Raw genomic sequence first — 21474 nt, forward strand, 5'->3', positions numbered from 1 at the left:
CATGTGTCCTTCCAACGTTGACAACAAAACTGGTTGTACTAATTATTTTCTCTTCACTTATCTGAAATCCTACTATTAGGGACACATATAATAGGAAACTTGAAGGGATAACTTCAGCTTTTCCTTTCCAATGCCATTGTCTTTAAGGTAGCTGTCATAGAAATAAATAACAAGATGCCTGCTCTTAAAGGCTTAAAATCAGGACACTGGAGATGTCCAGGAGATGTGTAGGTGCTTCCAGGTAATAGAAAAGGGTGCCAATAAAGTACTGGGAAAACTCATATTAATTCCATACTTCCTGTGCACTTGGTGTCATGCCAGTGTTCTTCACAAAAATTAGATTAGCATTTATTGAGTTCTTGCTAAGCAAATTGCTCATTTCTTTGGTGGTGGAGTTAACTATCTCAGTAACTCTATAAGACTTGATCTTGCTTTTTGCAGATATAAAGTGAGACTTAGAGAAGTTAAATAACTAGTTTAAGGTTGCATTGATAACAAAGTGCTAAACTTTAGTGGTTTTCAAACCAACTCTGATAGACTCAGACTCCCATGATCTTAACTATTCAACAGCCTCTCTTCTGAGATGGGTCGATCAACTTGCCCTTTTCAGCACAGCGGGTGGTGAGAAAAGATGGGTCACTGTGACATCCAGTGTCCAGGCTAGATCTGACAAAATGACAATCTGTGTCTCTGTCAGGGAGGCATCTACCACTCATCGCTGTGTGGTGACTGGAAGCCAGGAAACATCTGCCATCTTCTTCACTAGTGGGACCAGTGGTCTTCCCAAGATGGCAGAACATTCCCATTCGAGCCTGGGCCTCAAGGCCAAGTTGGATGCTGGGTAAGCTGAGCTCTTTCTCTCTACAGAAAATTTCGTGACCAGGCATGAAGACTTTTCTGAGTTCAAATCCAATGCTCCTGGGCTGGGCTACCATCTTGTGCTTCTGAGAAAGAAAATTGGGAAGGAAAGCTAAAGAAGACATGGCTTCATCTGTTGGGTATCGTCAATGGGACATATCTTTTAGATAACACAGGGTCTCAAAACTTCTTCCATGTTTTGAGCCATGTCCCTAGCAGGGTGAATAATTAGAAAAAGGCTTACATGCATTTCCCCAGACTGATCTCTATGTTGTTCTTTGGTACTGGCAATTTGCTTTGATACTACCCACATTCCAAAGGGCACTTTTTGTCAGAAGCAAATTACTTGGCAAATTCATTGAAGTGAATGATATAATTGAATGAATTTGTGAACCAAGATCTCAGGATTTCTGGATCACAGACCTCATAGTTGAGCATTTTGTTTTCACTGCTACAATAATCCTGTTTGTGGAACCAGGAAACACTGTGCCAAGGTCTTCATGCAATGATAACTATAAATCTTCAGGATTTTTTAGTAGATCCCACTTTCCATGTTAATTTTATTATTAGAATGGGAAAATATTTTAATGTAAAAATTAGAAAGTGTAAATGTTCCATTTATGAGCCCATAGTGACAGCAAATTAAATAAATTAGTAAAAATTATTCAATAGAAAAGCTACAGTAAAAGACAGTTTCTAAAAGATGGGGGATACATTACTAATATAGAACTAAGATATTAAATTCCCCTCCCCCAAAAAAATTTGGTCTTGATCTCACTTTTCACAGCTATAAAGTGAGACTTAGAGGTCTTATACTATGATCTAATTTCCCTACAGAGCTGAAAATATTAATCATCTTCAGCAAAGAAGATCTACTCTGGCAGTTCCCAGTCACAAGGAAGTTGTTCATGTCTAGCCTAAATCACTCTTGCTTTAAGAAAGGCCTGAACCTTTTATTCTGCCCTGAAGAGAAAAAAGTGACAAGTTTACTTAGTGTAAGACCCTCAGTTGTGTGGGCAATTCACGGTACTTGAAGAAAAGAGAAACGAAGTTCTATTCAGCCAAACTTGAACTTAGCAAGGCATCTATTAGAATATTAGTCATGCAGATGCCTTTTGTTAGTAAAAATTTTCTGGGTGGTTACCACATGCATGCCAGAAACTATACTAAGTTTTGGGGTTAAAATGAGAATGAGATCCAATTACATGTTAAGTCATAACAGCTGGGGTCACACCTGCTGAACACTCATCTCCTGATGATGCAGGATGTATGGATAGAACAACTTTCCTTCCCCCTTCCTACTTATAGTTAGACATATGCTTACAAACCTGCAGGCAGATACACACACACCTTTGCACACACACCTCCCTCGCCTCCCCTACACCTTAGCGTCCCACACATCCTAGGGTCAGCACTGACCCACCTATATGTACATGTGTTTTGTCTGTGTTTTCAGTTGGTCAGGCCTGCAAGCCTCTGATATAGCCTGGACCATAGCAGACACAGGTTGGATACTGAACATCGCAGGCACATTCGAATCTTGGGCAACAGGAGCATGCACATTTGTTCATCTTTTGCCAAAGTTTGACCCACTGGTTATTCTAAAGGTAAGAGAGGATCCAGTTTGCATCAGTTTGATTCAGAGTGAGCCCAAGGTTTGCACACTTCAATTTATTGTAGTTGGTTTCAATTCATCTAATTTTTGCTAAACCCTTGCCATGTGGTGAACAGTGTTCAGTAAGCATAAAAATCAGTGGATACATACTATTTACTACAATATCATCATTAAAAATCATGCTGCAGATTGGTATTAATTGAACTAAAAAGATTGTTACCTAAATTGTCAAATGATAAAAGCAGTTTACAAAATGTTATGTCAAGATTCACCCCATTTTTGTTTTTAAAGCATGTATCCTTGCATACTGCCTAGCTAATTTTAAATCTACTTATAAACTGGAAGCCCCGCTTCAAGTTGTCCCACCTTTCTGGACCAAACCAATATATTTTTTAAATATGCTTGATTGAAGTCTCATGTATCCCTAAAATATATAAAACCAAGGTACACCGTGACCACTGTAGGCAGATGTTCTCAGGACTTCCTAAGAGCTGTGTCACAGGCCATGGTCACTCATATTTGTCTCAGAGTAAATCTCTTCAAGTATTTTACAGAGTTTGACCTTTTCATTAACAAACTCAATCCCCAATGTAACAGTATTAAGAGGTGGGGCCTTTAAGAGATGATTGGGCCTCATGAGGGATTAATGGATTAATGGGTTATCACGGTAGTGGGGTGGGTAGTTTTGGAGAGTGGGTTGTTACATAAAAAGCCAGTTTTGCTCTATCTCGTGAACCCCTTTCCCATATGATGCCCTGAGCCTCCTTGGGACTCTGCAGAGTCCCCATCAGCAAGAAGGCTCTCACCAGGTGCAGCTTCTTGACCTTGACCTTGGACTTTCCAGCCCCCAGAACTGCAAGAAATAAATTTCTTTTCTTTATAAATTACTCAGTCCCAGATAAATTACTCAGTCCCAGAATGTAATAGAGTATTGTCTTAGTCTGTTTTCTGTTATAGCAAGAGAAAATTATATTTAATATTGTCTATTATATACTAACATTCTGCATAAAGAAAAGCATGGGATGGAGATGGTATTATATGACAGTTAGGAATACATGCTGCAAATAAGGATCCCACTGCTTGCTGACTAGGTGACCTTGGAGCAGTTACTTAACCTTGTACATCATGGGTTTCCCCACTGTATCATAAGGATGACAGTACACACTCCATGAGGTTATTGTAAAAATTAAATGACATAACACAGGACATGGCAAGTATTCAGTACTAGGTCTTTTTGTAGCAGTTGTTTTGAAATGTCTATAGATGCCTTTAACTTTTCAAAGAACTTTTATATCTAAAATATATCCCAAAAATATTTTCAGGGAAATAAGCCTATTATAAAGCTGGTTACAGAAGGTTAAGGGACTTAACCAAGACAGCTGCTGTGCACAAGCAGCTGATCTCCTTCCCTTCGTTGCTGGAGGCTGATATACTCCTAGGGGTGTGTTAATGAGGGCAAGTCTTAAACCAGCAAGAACAGGATTTGACAAAAATGTTTCAAATTAGTCCTAGACTTTTTCACTACCATACTATGTATTCATTTCCCCATTATTTGTGTCTTCAGGGTGCATGAAAATTGTGGGGCTCATTTAACCTGAAACAGACACAGCAAACAAGCTAGGGTTTTAATCCATACCTCCACAACTCCATAGTTCACAATTGTAACCACTGTGCCTAGTCATAAGTTGGCATCTGACCTGGTGACCAGTGTCTCACCTGGCTCTCTTCTTCCAGACACTGTCCAGCTACCGAGTCAAAACCATGATGTGTGCCCCTATTGTTTACCGGATGTTGCTTCAGCAGGATCTTTCCAGGTGATGGGGCTTTGAGGGTTGGTAAGAGAGTCTGGCCCCATTCCTCTGATTCCCTCACATACATGCATGCCTATCTGTCTGAATCTCTCACACAGATAGCCCCATGAAGCCATTTGCATCATCAGAACACCCAGAACCCACCTCTAGGCCTGGGTGGACTGTGGTTCCAGGGAGGCTGAGGGGAAACACTTATTTCTCTTCTTCAGTTACAAGTTCCCCCATCTACAGAACTGCTTAACTGGAGGGGACACTCTTCTTCCAGAAATTCTGGGGAACTGGAGGGCCCAGACAGGACTGGACATCCGAGAATTCTATGGCCAGACAGAAACGGTACCTGTTCCCAGGGGAACCTTGGGCTGGGTGCACTTTTTGGGCTTCAAAAGTCTCTTTGACAATAAAAAATGTTAGCCACCATTTATCATTCATTCATTTGAAAAATATTTATTGAGCATCTATGATGGGACAGGCACTGGGTGTTGAAAATTCAGCAAAGACAAAACAGGCAAAGCTCCTGTTTTCTGGGAGATTGCATTCCAGTGGGATCTGGGAAAAGAGACAATGACCTAAGAAATATCTAGTATGGCAGGTGGTGAGAAATGCTATGGAAAAAGTAAAGTAGATGAGATGGGGTGAGGAGTTGGTAAATCAGATATTGTAGTCAGAAAAGTCCTCTGTGATGGGGAAACATTTTATTAGAGACCAAAGTTTATCAAACCTGTCAAGCGCTGTACAAAGCTGCTTAGATTGAAGTGAAGAATGGGAAGAAGAGCCCACCAAGGCTTTACTGCACCTCCTGAGATATCTTCTTGGAACTCTTCAGGTCTCATGTGCACAATATGGATTTATGCTGTTCTATGCTATTTTATCAAAACTACATGGGGAACACTTTTCCCCAACTTTTTCTCTCCTTTTTCCTGTGACTTATTTGTGACTCTCAGCACTTCTTTTCTCTTACTCTATACTCTCTTACCCTGCATCCTTCTTTGGCTAATAAGTACCCTTGGAAGAACTCCTGCAGAGGGTTGATGGCAGCTCTGTGCTGTGACAGAGTCAGGAAGAGCTCTGCAAATATGAATAAGGACAATGGAGTTGTGGCAAGCATACCTGGCAGGGGCCTCCAGTCATTCAGAGGAGGACATGTTTAGGATATGCTTGCAAGGACACCAACATCTCTGTTGGGGAGGTTCATTTCAGGGCTCAAGCAGAACTGGCACTGCCATGGGAGATACTTTTAAAAGCATACTTTACTGCTTGAGGAAATGGATATCCCATTCTCCATGATGTAATTATTTCACATTGCATGCCTGTATCAAAACATCTCATATATCCCATAAATATATACACCTATGTACCCACAAAAATTAAAAGTAAAACTACCCAGTGTCATATCCATAGTGGGTATGGGTATCCATACTGTCGTGTTAAAGTGTGGCTCCCCCTAAAAGAGATTATATAATGTGATTGTTAGGTCCTCTTCCTGGGGAGTGGTAGTTAGGTTACTTCCTGAACAAACAATTTAGTGAAGCCCATAGGATTGTGGTTCCAGTAACAGGGAGAGAGCCACCAAGTGTAGGCCAAGTTCAGGACAGTGTCAGGACCTGCTCTGCAGAAATTTTTTCTTTTTCTGTGACCTTGTGCTTCCTCCTGAGGTTTGCCGATCTGTCTGCTTCTTTCCACAGGGATTAACTTGCGGAGTTTTCAAGACAATGAAAATCAAACCAGGATACTTGGGAACAGCTATTCCCAATTATGATGTGCAGGTTTGCTCGGGACACTAAGGAGGGAGGAAATTAGGGGAAACACTGATTTTCAGTAATTTATTTATTACATTGTTTATTGAGTTAAAATAATAGAAAGTAATTAAGATAAGAAAAGAGGGAAAAGGAAGGAAGGATAGGGAGAGTGTGTGATAGAATAAAGAAGGAAAAGGGGAAATGATTTATATTCTTACCATCCAGAGAGACCCACTTTAAATATCTAGCAAATTAGCCTGACAGTATGCAAGGATATATGCTTTAAAAACAAAAATAGGGGTGAATCTTGACATGACATTTTGTAACCTGCTTTTATCATTTGACAATTTAAGTAATGATCTTTTCAGTTCAACTAATACCAATCTGCAGCATGATTTTTAATGATGATATTGTAGTAAATAGTACATATCTACCATTTTTTATACCTTTTATTGGACCAAGGGATGACGTCCCAGTTTTCACTAGTAAAAAAAACACTATACTAAATATGTTGTAGCTAAAGTTTTACTGCTTTCTCTTATTGTTTTTCGAGAACTAGAATTTGTGTTTGTGTATGTTATGTGTATAGTTCGATATATCTAAAGTGTAACTCAGACTCTATTCACTATCATATGCAATTATTTGCCACACCATTCACTATGATAACCAGTTGCTAAACCCCTTTCTTAGTATCTTATTTCATTCCTATAAAAATCCTGTGAAATAAGCTGTCTGTATCTCTGTTTTACAAGTAAAAGCACTGAGGCACAGAGTTTAAGTAGTTGAAAGTCAGCTAGTAAGGTAGCAGAGTAAATCTGAGTTTTTGATCTGCCAGATTTCTAAGTCCACAGGTGAGGTAGATCTTAAAGGGGAGGCTATTATTTTATCTGAACCCCTAGAGCCAAAAGCATCTTCCCAGGTGCATCTGGGCCAGTCTCAATAAAAGGCTTCACCTAAACCATTCCAGGCAGATGGAGCAGAGATCTGAGTTTAAGACTCTTGGGTTCCCTTGGTTTCTGATTGTTGTTTTCCGTCTCCAGTAGAGCAAGAGGGTCTTTCATTTGACCAACGCAGCAATCTCATGATGCCATTGAAGCCCTCTCCTGCTCTGTGGATCATTCTTCCAATTTGCTTCTTTCTCCAGGTCATAGATGATAAGGGCAATGTCCTGCCCCCTGGCAAAGAAGGAGACATTGGCATCAGGGTCAAACCCATCAAGCCTATAGGCGTATTCTCTGGCTATGTGGTGAGAAACCTGTGCTCCTCTTCCTCTGTTCCCCAGTGAGGACAGGGAGTGCTAAATGGGATGAGGGAGGCCAAATGCTCCAAAACTCCCAAGAGGCATTAGATGTGGAGAGACAAACAGTGTCCAGTTTTCAAGAATGTATGCTTTGCTAGTGGAAGAAAAGACTGGCTATTCAGCCTTGCCATCCTCAGCCTATCAATGTGATCTCATTGGAAGACTTATTTTTCTTCATTTAGCCCTTAGACTCCTTAAGAACCCTTTGTTTCATGCTGAAAATATTATTGACCCTGAACTATACACAGCATCATTCCCCCAAGGGCAGCCTTGCCCTATCCCTTAGGTATTATCCCCATGCTCCATGCCACTGATCTTATTTAGAGCCATGCCAAGAACTTTACACTGAAACTTCACCATCTAGTTAGAGGAATCCCTATCTTCAGATCTTGGGAAGGTAAAGACAGATAATCCTTGAGTCTGGCCACCTCACTTGACAGGTTAGGATGATGGAGTCAGAGATTATAAGTCTTGCTCAAGCTCACAACAACTGGAAAGTGGGCAGAGAAGACCCCAAGGGCATGCCTTCTGACCCCTGATATAAACTAAACAAATAGTAAATCAAATAATAGTACTTTCTACCATTTATTGAATGCATACCAAAAGGCAAGCATTGCCCTATAAACACATTTACTCTTTAAACTCATTAAAACTTTAAACTCATTTAATCCTCCCAGCTGCCCTATAAAGTCTGGACTCAGCTTGTTCGAGTTCAAAACCCTGCTCTACTATGTACTGCATGATCTTGGGCAAGTTACTGATCTCTCATGTCTCAGTTTCTTCATCTGTAAGTTGTGTGTCATGAGAATGTTAAATAAAAGAATTGTTGTAGATCTGAATATCTGCATTATACAGATGAGAAAAACTGAGCCTCAGAGATCAGGGCAGAGCCACACTGTGCCCTTTTCCAAGCATTTCCTGTGGGCAGTCCCACTCTATTTCCAAATGCCAGTGAGGTACTAAGTCATGGGCTTCTCCCCATTGGACAGAAAAGGAAATAGATTCAGAGGCATCTGTTTGGCAGACTCATAAGGCCACAGAGGCTGCATGATGGCCATGAGAAAGTCAAGCCAGTGGCCAAGAAATCTGGCTTCTGGTCTCAGTTCTACCTTCTGTAACAGCTGTTTAGCTTCAGACGAGCCTCTTGGTGTCTCTAATCATCAGTGTCCCTCTATTCCCAATGATGTAGTAGTTCAAAGTCAGCTAGTAAGGTAGCAGAGTAAATCTGAGTTTTGATCTGCCTAAGAATTCTTTATGACACCACATAATCCAGTAACTGAACTTCCAGTCTGCAGCCCATGCCCCTATACCTGAGTCAGATAGGAAGATATACTGACAAGGGATAAAGCTCAAGCCTTTTTATTACTTATAAGCAAGTGCCTTAGCTGAATAGAGGGACCCAGCCATTGTAGAAATATGCACATTAGCCAGGGTCCCTGGACACTTCCCGGCTAATGTCTCTAGAACTTTCAGATTTAACAAAGAAGCCAAGAAAAGTACTTAATCAAAATGATAGCTTTGAGTGGTGCTATGGAGTGAGCAGAGATTAGGATATCTATGAAAGGGGAGATGGGGAAAATGCCCTAAGCACTGATGAACAAATACATCAATAATATCCATCAGACTGGACTTAGAGGAGTAGCTGAGAGACCCTGGGTGAAATAACTTCAATAAATGGGAAAGATCCAGTTCTACCTGTGGCCTAGAGTTGGCTGGTTCAGGGCACGTCTGCCATGTTCAAGTTATACACTGTACACATACAGTTTTAATATTTATGACATCTGTTCATGGCAGCCCCAGGGCAGGGGATTTAGGCTTTGCAGGCACAATGACTCTGTCTTTCTGTGGTCACCAGGACAATCCTGAGAAGACAGCAGCCAACATTCGAGGGGACTTTTGGCTCCTTGGAGACCAGGGAATCAAAGATGAAGATGGTTATTTCCAGTTTTTGGGGCGAGCAGATGATATAATTAACTCCAGCGGGTGAGCTTGGTTTCTGGGTTGGGAAGGGAAATCTGGCTTGTTCCAGATTTCTGAGATGGCCTAGAGGTTGGATGTCCAGTCTTCTGTAAAAGACAGGTTCTTCTGCAGGTACCGGATCGGGCCCTCCGAGGTAGAGAATGCGCTAATGGAGCACCCTGCCGTGGTTGAGACAGCTGTGATCAGCAGCCCAGATCCCATCCGAGGAGAGGTGATGGGGAAGCAGTAGTCTGGGGGTGAACAAATATGAACACAAGGGCAGTGTAGTATGATGGTTTAAGAACAGGGGCTGTGGGGCTGAACATTCTGAATCCCAATCTTGGTCCTGCCACTTACTAGCTATGTGACCTTGGCCAAGCTACTTGGCCTCTCTGTTTCTCAGTTTCCCCATCTGTAAGATGAGAGATTATTATGATGGTTAAATGTGCTAATATTTGTAAATTACTTAATTATGGTGATTTCTCAAAACTAAACAGAACTACCATACAATCCAGCAATCCCACTACTGGGTTATCTATCCAAAGGAAAATAAATCAGCATATCAAAAAGATGTCTACACTCTCACATTAATTGCAGCACTATTCACAATACAAAGATATAGGATCAACCTAAGTATTCAATGGATGAATGGATAAATAATATGTGGTATATATACACAATGGAATACTATCTGGTATTAAAAAAAAAATGAAATCATGTCATCTGCAGCAACATGGAGAGAAGTGGAGGTCATTAATGCCATTATGTTAAGGGAAATAAGCCAGGCACACAAAGAATCATCACATGTTCTCACTAATAAATGAGAGCTACAAAAGTTGATCTCATGGAGATAAAGAGTAGAGGGATAGATACCAGAGGCTGGGAAGGGTGTGTGGGTGGGTAAGAGGGGGATGAAGAGGGGTAGGTGAATGGGTATAAACATATAGTTAAATAGAAACAATAAATTTGAATGTTTAATAGCAGAATAGGGTGACTATAGTTAACAACCATGTATTGTATATTTCAAAATAGCTAGAAGAGAGGACTTGAAATGTTCCCAACACATACAAACATAAATTACAAATATAAACACATACACATATAAATATTTGATGTGATGGACACCTCAAGTATCCTAACTTGATAATTACAATATTTGCATGTAACAAAATATCACTTGTACCCATTATATATATACAAATATTATGAGTCAATAAAAGTTTTTAGAAAGTAAAGTGCTTGGAACAAGGCCTAGTACCCTCAACAAAATAGACCCTAAAATGTCTATATTGATGAGGCTGGAAGGATTCTATCCTGCTGTTTGGTATTTGATTCAGAGTTTGATTCTTTACCAGAGGAACAGAGGAGGGATTTGAGCCAAAAGATAGAGCTCCTGTGCCACAGGGTTCACAGTGAAAAAAAAAAAGGGAAAAAAAAAAGGGAACAAGAAAGACGCCTATAAAGCCAGGGTTATAGAATTAGGCTCAGATGGGGTCTAATGGACTTTGATGTGTGTGTAGGAAAAGATTAAGGTGGGATGTGTGTATCAGCATCCTAGTACCTTTCCACAGGGTATTAGCCGGGTACTATCATACCTCCAGTAGGCATAGAACACAGCACACAGAAAATTATGGGAACCCCTGAGCAGTAAGGCCAAAAGGGGATTCTCTACTGAGAAAACCCTGTGTGCCCAGTTCTGAGCTAGCCCTGCTGTATATGATTTCATTTTATTTACCATAAGTTAAATATGGTAGTTTTATCCCCATTTTACAGATGGGTACATTGAAGTTTGGAGAAGTTAAACACATTGTTTAAGGTTATGGTATTTAGTCTATTTTTCTCTTTTCTCCCCCTCTATCTTCTTTCTCCCCATCTGTCTCTATTATCCTTGAAGTATGAAGCAAGCCTGGTCTCAATCTATTGTCCACCTGCTCATCTGATAAATGAGTTCAGAGAGAGCTGGAACCTCATTCTTGTCCCCATTTTCTCCCCTTTCCTTGACCTGGATCACTGGAGATGCAAATAAGGAGATACAATGGGGAATGGAAGTCTTAAAGCCAATTTTACATTATTCCCTAGAGATGACTACACACTCTAATCCCTTCTCTCTTGGCCCTCACCTATTTTGCAGGTGGTGAAGGCATTTGTGGTCCTGGCCTCGCAGTTCTTGTCCCATGACCCAGAGCAGCTCACCAAGGAGCTGCAGCAGCATGTGAAGTCAGTGACAGCCCCATACAAATACCCGAGAAAGGTAAGGGCTTTGAGCTCCCAAGTCACTCAAACTTGAGAAAAAGACTGTTTTCCTGTTATAGTTATCTTCCTCAGGAGGACAGCCCTCTAATTTTAAAAAGTCTTCCTGGAGGCGGAGGTTATAGTGAGCCAAGATCGTGCCACTGTACTCCAAGCTGGGTGACAAAGTGAGACTCTGTCTCAAAAAAAGAAAAATAAAAGAAAAAAGAATCTTCTTGGGTCAGACACAGTGGCTCACACTTGTAATCCCATCACTTTGAGAGGCCAAGGTGTGGATCGCCTGGGGTCAGGAGTTCTAAACCAGCCTGGCCAACATGGTGAAACCCCATCTCTACTAAAAATACAAAAATTAGCCAGGAATAGTCGTGCATGCCTGTAATCCCAGCTACTCAGGAGGCTGAAGCACAAGAATTGCTTGAACCCTGGAGGTGGAGGTTACAGTGAGCCGAGATCATGCCACCGCACTCCAGCCTGGGTAACAAAGTAAGACTCAGTGTCTCCAAAAAAAAAAAAAAAAGTCTTCATATGATCAAGAAAGCCCCAAAAGACAATCTAGCAACCATCTTGATGCCTGAAAAATGACCTCAGTTTTGACTCACTCTGAATTAAATGCCAAACGCTTTCAAGGGAATAAGTTCTAGCCAATATCTTGCCTGTATGCCCATTTTCTGCACTGGGTTCTTGCTATAGCATTCAGGGTTATGCGATGCTCAGTTGCAAGTGACAGAAATCTAACTTGAGATTTATTGCTCACACAGTTGAAAATTCTGCGGGTGGGGAAAGCTTTCATTATGGCTGGTTGCAGGCATTCCTAAGATGTGGTCAGGTGTATCTATCTCTTTTGCCCTTTGACTCTCCTTCCTTTGTAGTGGCTTGATTTACTGAAATGCTTTTTCTTTGTGGCCTCATCAGCTCCAAACATATATTCTTAGCAGCTTAGAAAACTCCAGTAGAAAATGAACATGTTTTCTCCAAAGGCCTCAACAAAAGTCTCTGGGTTGACTCTCACTGGACCAACTTAGGCCATATGCCCATTATTAAATGAATCCTTGTAGCCAGGACAATGCCACACTGATTGGTCAGTTCCATGTCATCCTCAGAGAAAGTGCAGTGGGGATCGGGGGGAGAGAACTACCCTACCCCATGACATGGACTGGGAGGGAGGGTGGCTCCCCATAGGAAAAAGAAAGTGTTCTTACGAGAAAAGACAAAAGCATCATTTTCAGCTGTTTTCATTCTGAGGCAGAGAACTGAGTCATGGAGGTTGACATGGCAGGAGAACCCAGTTATTGAATTTGGGCCCCAGATAGGAGCTTGTCCCAGGGAAAGAAAAATAATTAAGTCTAGAGTAGAAGGTGAGAGCAACCACACTGAGCTTAGAGTCCCTTAGATTCTTATGTAGCCCAGATGATCACAGATGACCCACCCTGGACCAACTTTCTTTCAACAGATAGAATTTGTCTTGAACCTGCCCAAGAGTGTCACAGGGAAAATTCAACGAGCCAAGCTTCGAGACAAGGAGTGGAAGAAGTCCGGACAAGCCTGTGCCCCGTGAGACGTCTATGAGGCACTCATTTGGATTCCCCTATTCTTTTTCTTTCTTTTCCCTTTGGGCCCTTGGCCTTCCTGTGATGATATAAGATTCTTTATGAAAGAACATGAATGTAATTTTTGTCTTTCCTTGGTTATTAGCATAAAACATTACCATGTTAGTTGCTGAAAGAAGAAAGAAAAGGAATGAGAGAGTGAAAAGGAGAGTGTAACAGAAAAAGAGGAAAGAAAAATAAGCCAGGGAAATATTAAAAGGGCAAGGGAAAGCAACTGAAAAAAGAAATAAAGTAGGGAGGGTAGGAGAGAGGAAGCAAAGGAAGGAGGAATAAAGGAAAGATGAGATGATGGTGGGGGGTAGGGGAGAAAGACAGAAGAAAGAGAATTGGAGGGAGAATCAGAAAAATAAAGAGAAGAAAGGAAAGAAATAAAGAGAGAAAGAAGAATAAAAGAACATAAGAAAGAAATAAAAGAATAAAAGAACATAAATCAAAGAATAAAAGAACGTAAGAAAGAGGGAGATAGGGAGAAAGGAAGAGGAAAAATTTGAAAAAAACGAAAGTAATAAGAGAAACTGATAAAGAAAAATAATAGAAGACAGGAAGAATGGGAGAGAGGGAAGAAAGGAGGGAAACTTATAAATACTCCCACAGATAGACAAGACTTGTGTGTGGGGTTGGAACATTAGAATCATCCCCAAGTCATCCCAAACCTTGGGACTGTCAGGATCAGAGAGGAACCACCATTTATTAAGCATTTGCCATGTGCCAGGCACTAACCCAGACACATTATAAATACCACATTGTTTCACCTCTGTGTGGCATCTACAGACCTCAGATCATAACTGTGAGAACAACACAAGCACTTTCAAAGTTATCAGCTACCCATAGCTCATGTATTTGATGCTATTTACTCTTCCTAGAATCAAATAATAAAATAATTTTAAAACCAAGATCCTGACAGTAGTCTTTGGGGGAAACAAAGAAAGGCAGGGATGAGGTAAGTGTATACTTCCAACAGGTTGTGAGTTGGGGAATCCATGGAGAGAGATTGGGTAGGTGGTACTATTGAAACAACAACCAGCACCTCAATTTCTGGGGCTTCTGGGACACCAGATCTATGGTCCAGGAGATGGAGAGAGTTGAGTACTATGAGGACTTCATCTACAACCCAGAGATGGAAGATGAACGTTCTTAGCACTTTTAAGTAAATAGGAGATAAAGTAAAGGTTCTCTGAGAGCCCATGACTCTTCTTAAGAATACTTAGTAATAATAACAACAATAGTATTAATAATATTGATTGCTTATGAAGCACTTGCCAAGAGTCAGGCACCATGCCAAGCAAACACACATATTGATTCTACTTAAGGTTTACAATTACCCTTTGGTTCAGGCACTATTATATTTCCCATTTTACAAAAGAGGAAAGTAAGACTTAGATTAAATGACAGATTCTAATACAGGCCAAGCTACATACAACACCTATGTCTTCAATTTCTATACTCACTCCATCAATTTGTTTTTCTTGGCTTCTAGACCTTGACAAAGCCCCTCTCTCAGTCTGTACTTGTTAGGATTCTCCAGAAAAACAGAACTAATATTCACATATATGTACTCCACAACATAGGATGGGGCTACATTCTGATAAACCTATCATAATGTTAAAAAAATTTTAAGTTGAGACGGATCCAAAATGGTCAATTAGGAGCAGCTTAGGATTGCAGCTCCCAGCGAAAGTGTGGAGGGTGAGTGGACGCCACATTTCCACATGGATTTTTATAGCCCACAGACAAGGAGACTCCCAGGCAGAGGAGCCCCATGGGTCAACAGCACAGCTGTTCTGGCATGCGTGGCGGGTCTCTGCACAAAATACACGGGTCCAGGCACCATTTTAGCTGGTGATTGGAGCTCCTGGGAGACAGAGTCACCCATTCAACTGATAAAAAAGGGGACTGAAACAAGAAGCCAGGCCAAGAGATTCCCAGGCAAAAAAGCACCACGAATCTCAGCATGGCTGTTTCAGCCGGCGCAGTGGGTCGCCACATGGGAAATCACACAGATCCCAGCGCCTTTTCAACAGGTGACTGGAACACCTGGGAGATGGAGGTGCCCGTTCAAATGAAAAAAAAAAGGGGGGGTCTGAGGCAGGGAGCCAGGAGATCAGGCTTGGCTGGTCCCAGCCGCACAAAAAAACAGCAATCTAAAACACTCTGGATTGAGAGTTTCACAGCAAGCACAGCTGAACCCAGGACCAGCCAGCTCGGTGGGGGAGGGGCGTCGGCCATTACCGACGCACTCCACCACTACAGAGGTAGTCTGCCATTGCTGAGGCAGCCCGCCATTACAGAGAGAATCCGCCATTACAGAGGTGGGCTGCCATTGCTGAGGCAGTTCTAACTATACCCGTATAAACAGGACTGGAGGGAAGTGCACACGGCAGCTGGGTGGAGCCCACAGCAGCTCAGCAAACCCTGTGCAGGCAGACTGACTAGGCTGCCTCCTCGCTGGGCAGGGCAGCCCTGAAAAAAGGAAACAGCATGACGGAAACTTACAAATAAAGCCCTGAATCCTCGGGACAGAGCACCTGGGGAAAAAAAAAAAAGGCGTTTATGAGTTCTGCTGCAGCAGACTTAAACAGACCTGCCCAGCAGCTCTGAATGAACAATGGAGCTCACAGCTCAGCACTTGAGCTCCTATAAAGGACAGACTGTCTCCTCAAGCAGCTCCCTGACCCATGTATATCCAAAGAGTCACCTCAGAAAGGAGAGCTCAGACTGACATCTGGCGCGTATCCTTCTGGGACAAAGATAGCAGAAGAAGAAACTTGCAGCAACCCTCAGTGTTCTGCAGCCACTGCAGGTGATCCCCAGACAAGCAGGGCCTGGAGTGGACCTCAGCAGTCCTACAGCAGAGGGGCCTGACTGTTAGAAGGAAAACTAAGAAACAGAAAGAAATAACTTTATCATCAACAAACTAGACGTCCACTCAGAGACCCAATCTGAAAGTCAACAACTACAAAGACAACAGGTGGATAAATCCACAAAGATGGGAAGAAACCAGCGCAAAAAGGATGAAAACACCCGAAACCAGAATGTCTCTCCTCCTACAAGGGATCACAACTCCTCACCAGCAAGGGAACAAGGCTGGATGGGGAATGAGTGTGATGAATTGACAGCATCAGGCTTCAGAAGGTGGGTAATAAGAAACTTCTGCAAGCTAAAAGAACATGTTCTAACCCAATGCAAAGAAACTAAGAACATTGAAAAAAGATTTGATGAAATGCTACTGAGAATAAACAACTTAGAGAGGAATATAAGTGAATTGATGGAGTTGAAAAACACAATACAAGAACTTCGCGAAGCATACACAACTTTCAACAGCCGAATTGACCAAGCAGAAGAAAGGATATCAGAGGTCGAAGATCAACTCAATGAAATAAAATGAGAAGGCAAGATTAGAGAAAAAAGGGTAAAAAGGAATGAACAAAGTCTCCAAGAAATATGGGACTATCTGAAAAGACCTAATATACGTTTCATAGGTGTACCTGAATGTGGCTGGAAAATACTCTTCAGGATATTATCCAGGAAAACTTCCCCAACCTAGCAAGGCAGGCCAATATTCAAGTCCAGGAAATACAGAGAACACCACAATTCCTCAAGAAGAGCAACCCCAAGGCACATAATCGTCAGATTCACCAGGGTTGAAACGAAGGAGAAAATGCTAAGGGCAGCCAGAGAGAAAGGTCAGGTTACCCACAAAGGGAAGCCCATCAGAATCACAGCAGATCTCTCAGCAGAAACTCTACAAGCCAGAAGAGAGTGGGGGCCAATATTCAACATCTTTAAAGAAAAGAACGTTCAACACAGAATTTCATATCCAGCCAAACTAAGCTTCATAAGTGAAGGAAAAATAAAATCCTTTGTGAACAAGCAAGTACTCCGAGATTTCATCACCACCAGGCCTGCTTTACAAGAGCTCCTGAAAGAGGCACTACACATAGAAAGGAACAACCAGTACCAGCCACTCCAAAAACTTACCAAATGGTAAAGAGCATCAACACAATGAAGAATCTGCATCAATCAACAGGCAAAACAGCCAGCTAGCATCAAAATGGCAGTATCAAATTCACACATAACAATATTAACCCTAAATGTAAATGGACTAAATGCCCCAATCAAAAGACACAGACTGGCAAATTGGATAAAAAGGCAAAACCCATCAGTGTGCTGTATCTAGGAAACCCATCTCACATGCAAGGATACACAAAGGCTCAAAATAAAGGGATGAAGGAAGATTTACTAAGCAAATGGAGAGCAAGAAAAAGCAGGAGTTGCAATTCTCATCTCTGATAAAATAGACTTTAAAGCAACAAAGATCAAAACAGACAAAGGACACTACATAATGGTAAAAGGATCAATGCAACAAGAAGAGCTAACGATCCTAAATATATATGCACCCAATAAAGGAGCACCCAGATACATAAGGCAAGTTCTTAATGACTTACAAAGAGACTTAAACTCCCACACAATAATAGTTGGAGACTTTAACACCCCATTGTCAAGATTGGACAGATCAACCAGAGAGAAAATTAACAAGAATATCCAGGACTGGAACTCAGACCTGGAACAAGCAAACCTAATAGACATTTACAGAACTCTCCACCCCAAATCCACATTCTTCTCAACACCACATCACACCTACTCTAAAATTGACCACATAATTGGAAGTAAATCACTCCTCAGCAAATGCAAAAGAACAGAAATCATAACAGTCTTTCAGACCACAGTGCAATCAAGTTAGAACTCAGAATTCAGAAACTAACTTAGAACCGCACAGCTTCATGGAAACTGAACAACTGGCTCTTGAATGTTGACTGGATAAACAATGAAATGAAGGCAGAAATAAAGATGTTCTTAGAAACCAACGAGAACAAAGACACAACATACCAGAATCTCTGCGACACATTCAAAGCAGTCTGTAGAGGAAAATATATAGCAATAACTGTCCACATGAGAAGCAAGGAGAGGTCTAAAATTGACAGCCTATCATCAAAATTGAAAGAGCTGGAGGAGCAAGATCAAAAAAACTCAAACCCTAGTAGAAGACAAGAAATGACTAAGATCAGAGCAGAACTGAAGGAGATAGAGACACAAAAAAACCCTTCAAAAAATCAATAAATCCAGGAGGTGGTTTTTCGAAAAGATCAACAAAATAGACAGATCTCTAGCCAAATTAATAAAAGAGAAAAGAGAGAATAACCAAATTGATGCAATAAAAAACGATAAAGGGGATATCACCACAGATTCCACAGAAATTCAAACCATCATCAGAGATTATTACGAACAACTCTATGCACATAAACTAGTAAACCTGGAAGAAATGGATAAATTCCTGGACACTTGCCTCCTCCCAAGCCTAAACCAGGAAGAAATCGAAACCCTGAATAGACCAATAACAAGGTCTGAAGTTGAGGCAGCAATTAACATCCTACAACCCAAAAAAAGCCAAGGTCCAGATGGGTTCACAGCCGAATTCTACCAGACATACAAAGAGGAGCTGGTGCCATTCCTATTGAAACGATTCCAAATAATCCAAAAAGAGGGAATCCTTCCCAAATCATTTTATGAGACCAACATCATCCTGATACCAAAACCTGGCAGAGACTCAACAAGAAAAGAAAACTTCAGGCCAATATCCATAATGAACATAGATGCAAAAATCTTCAATAAAATACTGGCAAGCCAATTGCAAAAGCACATCAAAAAGCTTATCCACCAAGATCAAGTAGGATTCATCCCCGGGATGCAAGGCTGGTTCAACATACACAAGTCCATAAACGTAATTCACCACATAAACAGAACCAAAGACAAAAACCACATGATTATCTCAATTGATGCAGAGAAGGCCTTTGACAAAATTCAACAGCCCTTTATGCTAAAAACCTTCAATAAACTAGGTATTGACATAACGTATCTCAAAATAATAAAAGCTATTTATGACATACCAACAGCCAATATCATACTGAATGGGCAAAAACTGGAAGCATTCCCTTTGAATGGCACTAGACAAGGATGCCCTCTCTCACCACTCCTATTCAATAGAGTACTGGAAGTTCTAGCCAGAGCAATCAGGTGAGAAAAAGAAATAAAGGGTATTCAAATAGGAAAGGAGGAAGTCAAATTGTCTCTATTTGCAGACAACATGATTGTATATCTAGAAGACCCCATCTTCTCAGCCCAAAATCTCCTGAAACTGATAAGCAACTTCAGCAAAGTCTCAGGATACAAAATCAATGTGCAAAAATCACAAGCATTCCTATACACCAATAACAGACTTAAAGAGAGCCAAATCAAGAACAAACTGCCATTCACAATTGCTACAAAGAGAATAAAATACCTAGGAATACAACTAACAAGGAACGTAAAGGACCTCTTCAAGGAGAACTACAAACCACTGCTCAATGAAATAAGAGAGGACACAAACAGATGGAGAAACATTCCATGTTCATGGTTAGGAAGAATCGATATCGTGAAAATGGCCATACTGCCCAAAGTAATTTACAGATTCATTGCTATCCCCATCAAGCTACTAATGACCTTCTTCACAGAACTGGAAAAAACCACCTTAAACTTCATATGGAACCAAAAGAGAGCCTGCATAGCCAACTCAATTCTAAGCAAAAAGAACAAAGTGGGAGGCATCACACTACCAGACTTCAAACTATACTACAAGACTACAGTAATCAAAACAGCATGGTACTGGTACCAAAACAGAGATATAGACCAATGGAACAGAACAGAGGACTCGGAGGCAACACAACATATCTACAACCATCCGATCTTTGACAAACCTGACTAAAACAAGAAATGGGGAAAGGAGTCCCTGTTTAATAAATGGTGTTGAGAAAACTGGCTAGCCATGTGTAGAAAGCAGAAACTAGACCCCTTCCTGACACCTTACACTAAAATTAACTCCAGATGGATTAAAGACTTAAACATAAGACCTAACACCATAAAAACCCTAGAAGAAAATCTAGGCAAAGCCATTCAGGACATAGGCGTAGGCAAGGACTTCATGACTATAACACCAAAAGCATTGGCAACAAAAGCCAAAATAGACAAATGGGACCTAATCAAACTCCACAGCTTCTGCACGGCAAAAGAAACAGTCATTAGAGTGAATCAGCAACCAACAGAATGGGAAAAAATTTTTGCAGTTTACCCATCTGACAAAGGGCTGATATCCAGAATTTACAAAGAACTAAAACAGATTTATAGGGAAAAAAAAGCCCATTCAAAATGGGCAAAGGATATGAACAGATACTTTACAAAAGAAGACATATATGAGGCCAACAAACATATGAAAAAATGCTCATCATCACTGGTCATTAGAGAAATGCAAATCAAAACTACATTGAGATACCATCTCACGCCAGTTAGAATGGCGATCATTAAAAAATCTGGAGACAGCAGATGCTGGAGAGAATGTGGAGAAATAGGAACACTTTTACACTGTTGGTGGGAGTGTAAATTAGTTCAATCATTTTGGAAGACAGTGTGGCGATTCCTCAAGGACCTAGAAATAGAAATTCCATTTGACCCAGCAATCCCATTACTGGGTATATATCCAAAGGATTATAAATCGTTCTACTATAAGGACACATGCAAACGAATGTTCATTGCAGCGCAGTTTACAATAGCAAAGACCTGGAACCAACCCAAATGCCCATCGATGATAGACTGGACAGGGAAAATGTGGCACATATACAACATGGAATATTATGCAGCCATCAAAAACGATGAGCTCATGTCCTTTGTAGGGACATGGATGAAGCTGGAAACCATCATTCTCAGCAAACTGACACAAGAGCACAAAATCAAACACTGCATGTTCTCACTCATAGGTGGGTGTAGAACAATGAGAACACATGGACACAGGGAAGGGAGCACTACACACTGGGGTCTGTTGGGGGGAAATAGGGGAGGGACAGCAGGGGGTGGGTAGTTGGGGAGGAATAGCATGGGGAGAAATGCCAGATACAGGTGAAGGAGAGGAAGGCAGCAAATCACACTGCCACGTGTGTACCTATGCAACAATCTTGCATGTTCTTCACATGTACCCTATAACCTAAAATGCAATAAAAAATAAAATAAAGAAATGGGGATATTCAGGACAAAAGAGAAAGTCCAAGCATGTTGTGAATGGTCTGTGTAAGTTGTAAAAGGTTAGCAACAGAGTAATTTATTTTAAAAGTTATATGATCAAGTTGGCTATACTTAAAATTATAAATGACTTTCTAGAAATTGGTCTTTGATATTAAAGATACACTAACAGAAAACTAAAGAATTTGTTAGAACAAATATTACTAAAATTGACTTACTCTTAATGCAAGAAATT

The 21474-nt window shown here is 41.0% G+C and overlaps 2 protein-coding genes across 2 annotated transcripts in view; one reads left to right on the top strand and one right to left on the bottom strand.

The window, feature by feature from the left end:
• LOC105725572 (acyl-coenzyme A synthetase ACSM2B, mitochondrial) overlaps window positions 1–14029 on the top strand; it is a 34462-nt gene extending 20433 nt beyond the window's left edge. The window contains exons 5-14 of the mRNA XM_012464682.3: window positions 698–841; window positions 2315–2465; window positions 4208–4287; window positions 4494–4617; window positions 5967–6047; window positions 7165–7266; window positions 9176–9303; window positions 9412–9511; window positions 11411–11530; window positions 12980–14029. Of these exons, the coding sequence (XP_012320105.1) occupies window positions 698–841; window positions 2315–2465; window positions 4208–4287; window positions 4494–4617; window positions 5967–6047; window positions 7165–7266; window positions 9176–9303; window positions 9412–9511; window positions 11411–11530; window positions 12980–13084 (1135 nt within the window). The 3' untranslated portion in view covers window positions 13085–14029. The remainder of the gene's footprint in view (window positions 1–697; window positions 842–2314; window positions 2466–4207; window positions 4288–4493; window positions 4618–5966; window positions 6048–7164; window positions 7267–9175; window positions 9304–9411; window positions 9512–11410; window positions 11531–12979) is intronic.
• PDILT (protein disulfide isomerase like, testis expressed) overlaps window positions 1–21474 on the bottom strand; it is a 155275-nt gene that overhangs the window by 124622 nt on the left and 9179 nt on the right. The gene's annotated exons all lie outside the window — the stretch shown is intronic.

This window comes from Aotus nancymaae, unplaced genomic scaffold (genome assembly GCF_030222135.1).
Source record: "Aotus nancymaae isolate 86718 unplaced genomic scaffold, 86718_ANA_hifiasm-v0.15.2.pri h1tg000049l, whole genome shotgun sequence".
NCBI lineage: Eukaryota > Metazoa > Chordata > Mammalia > Primates > Aotidae > Aotus > Aotus nancymaae.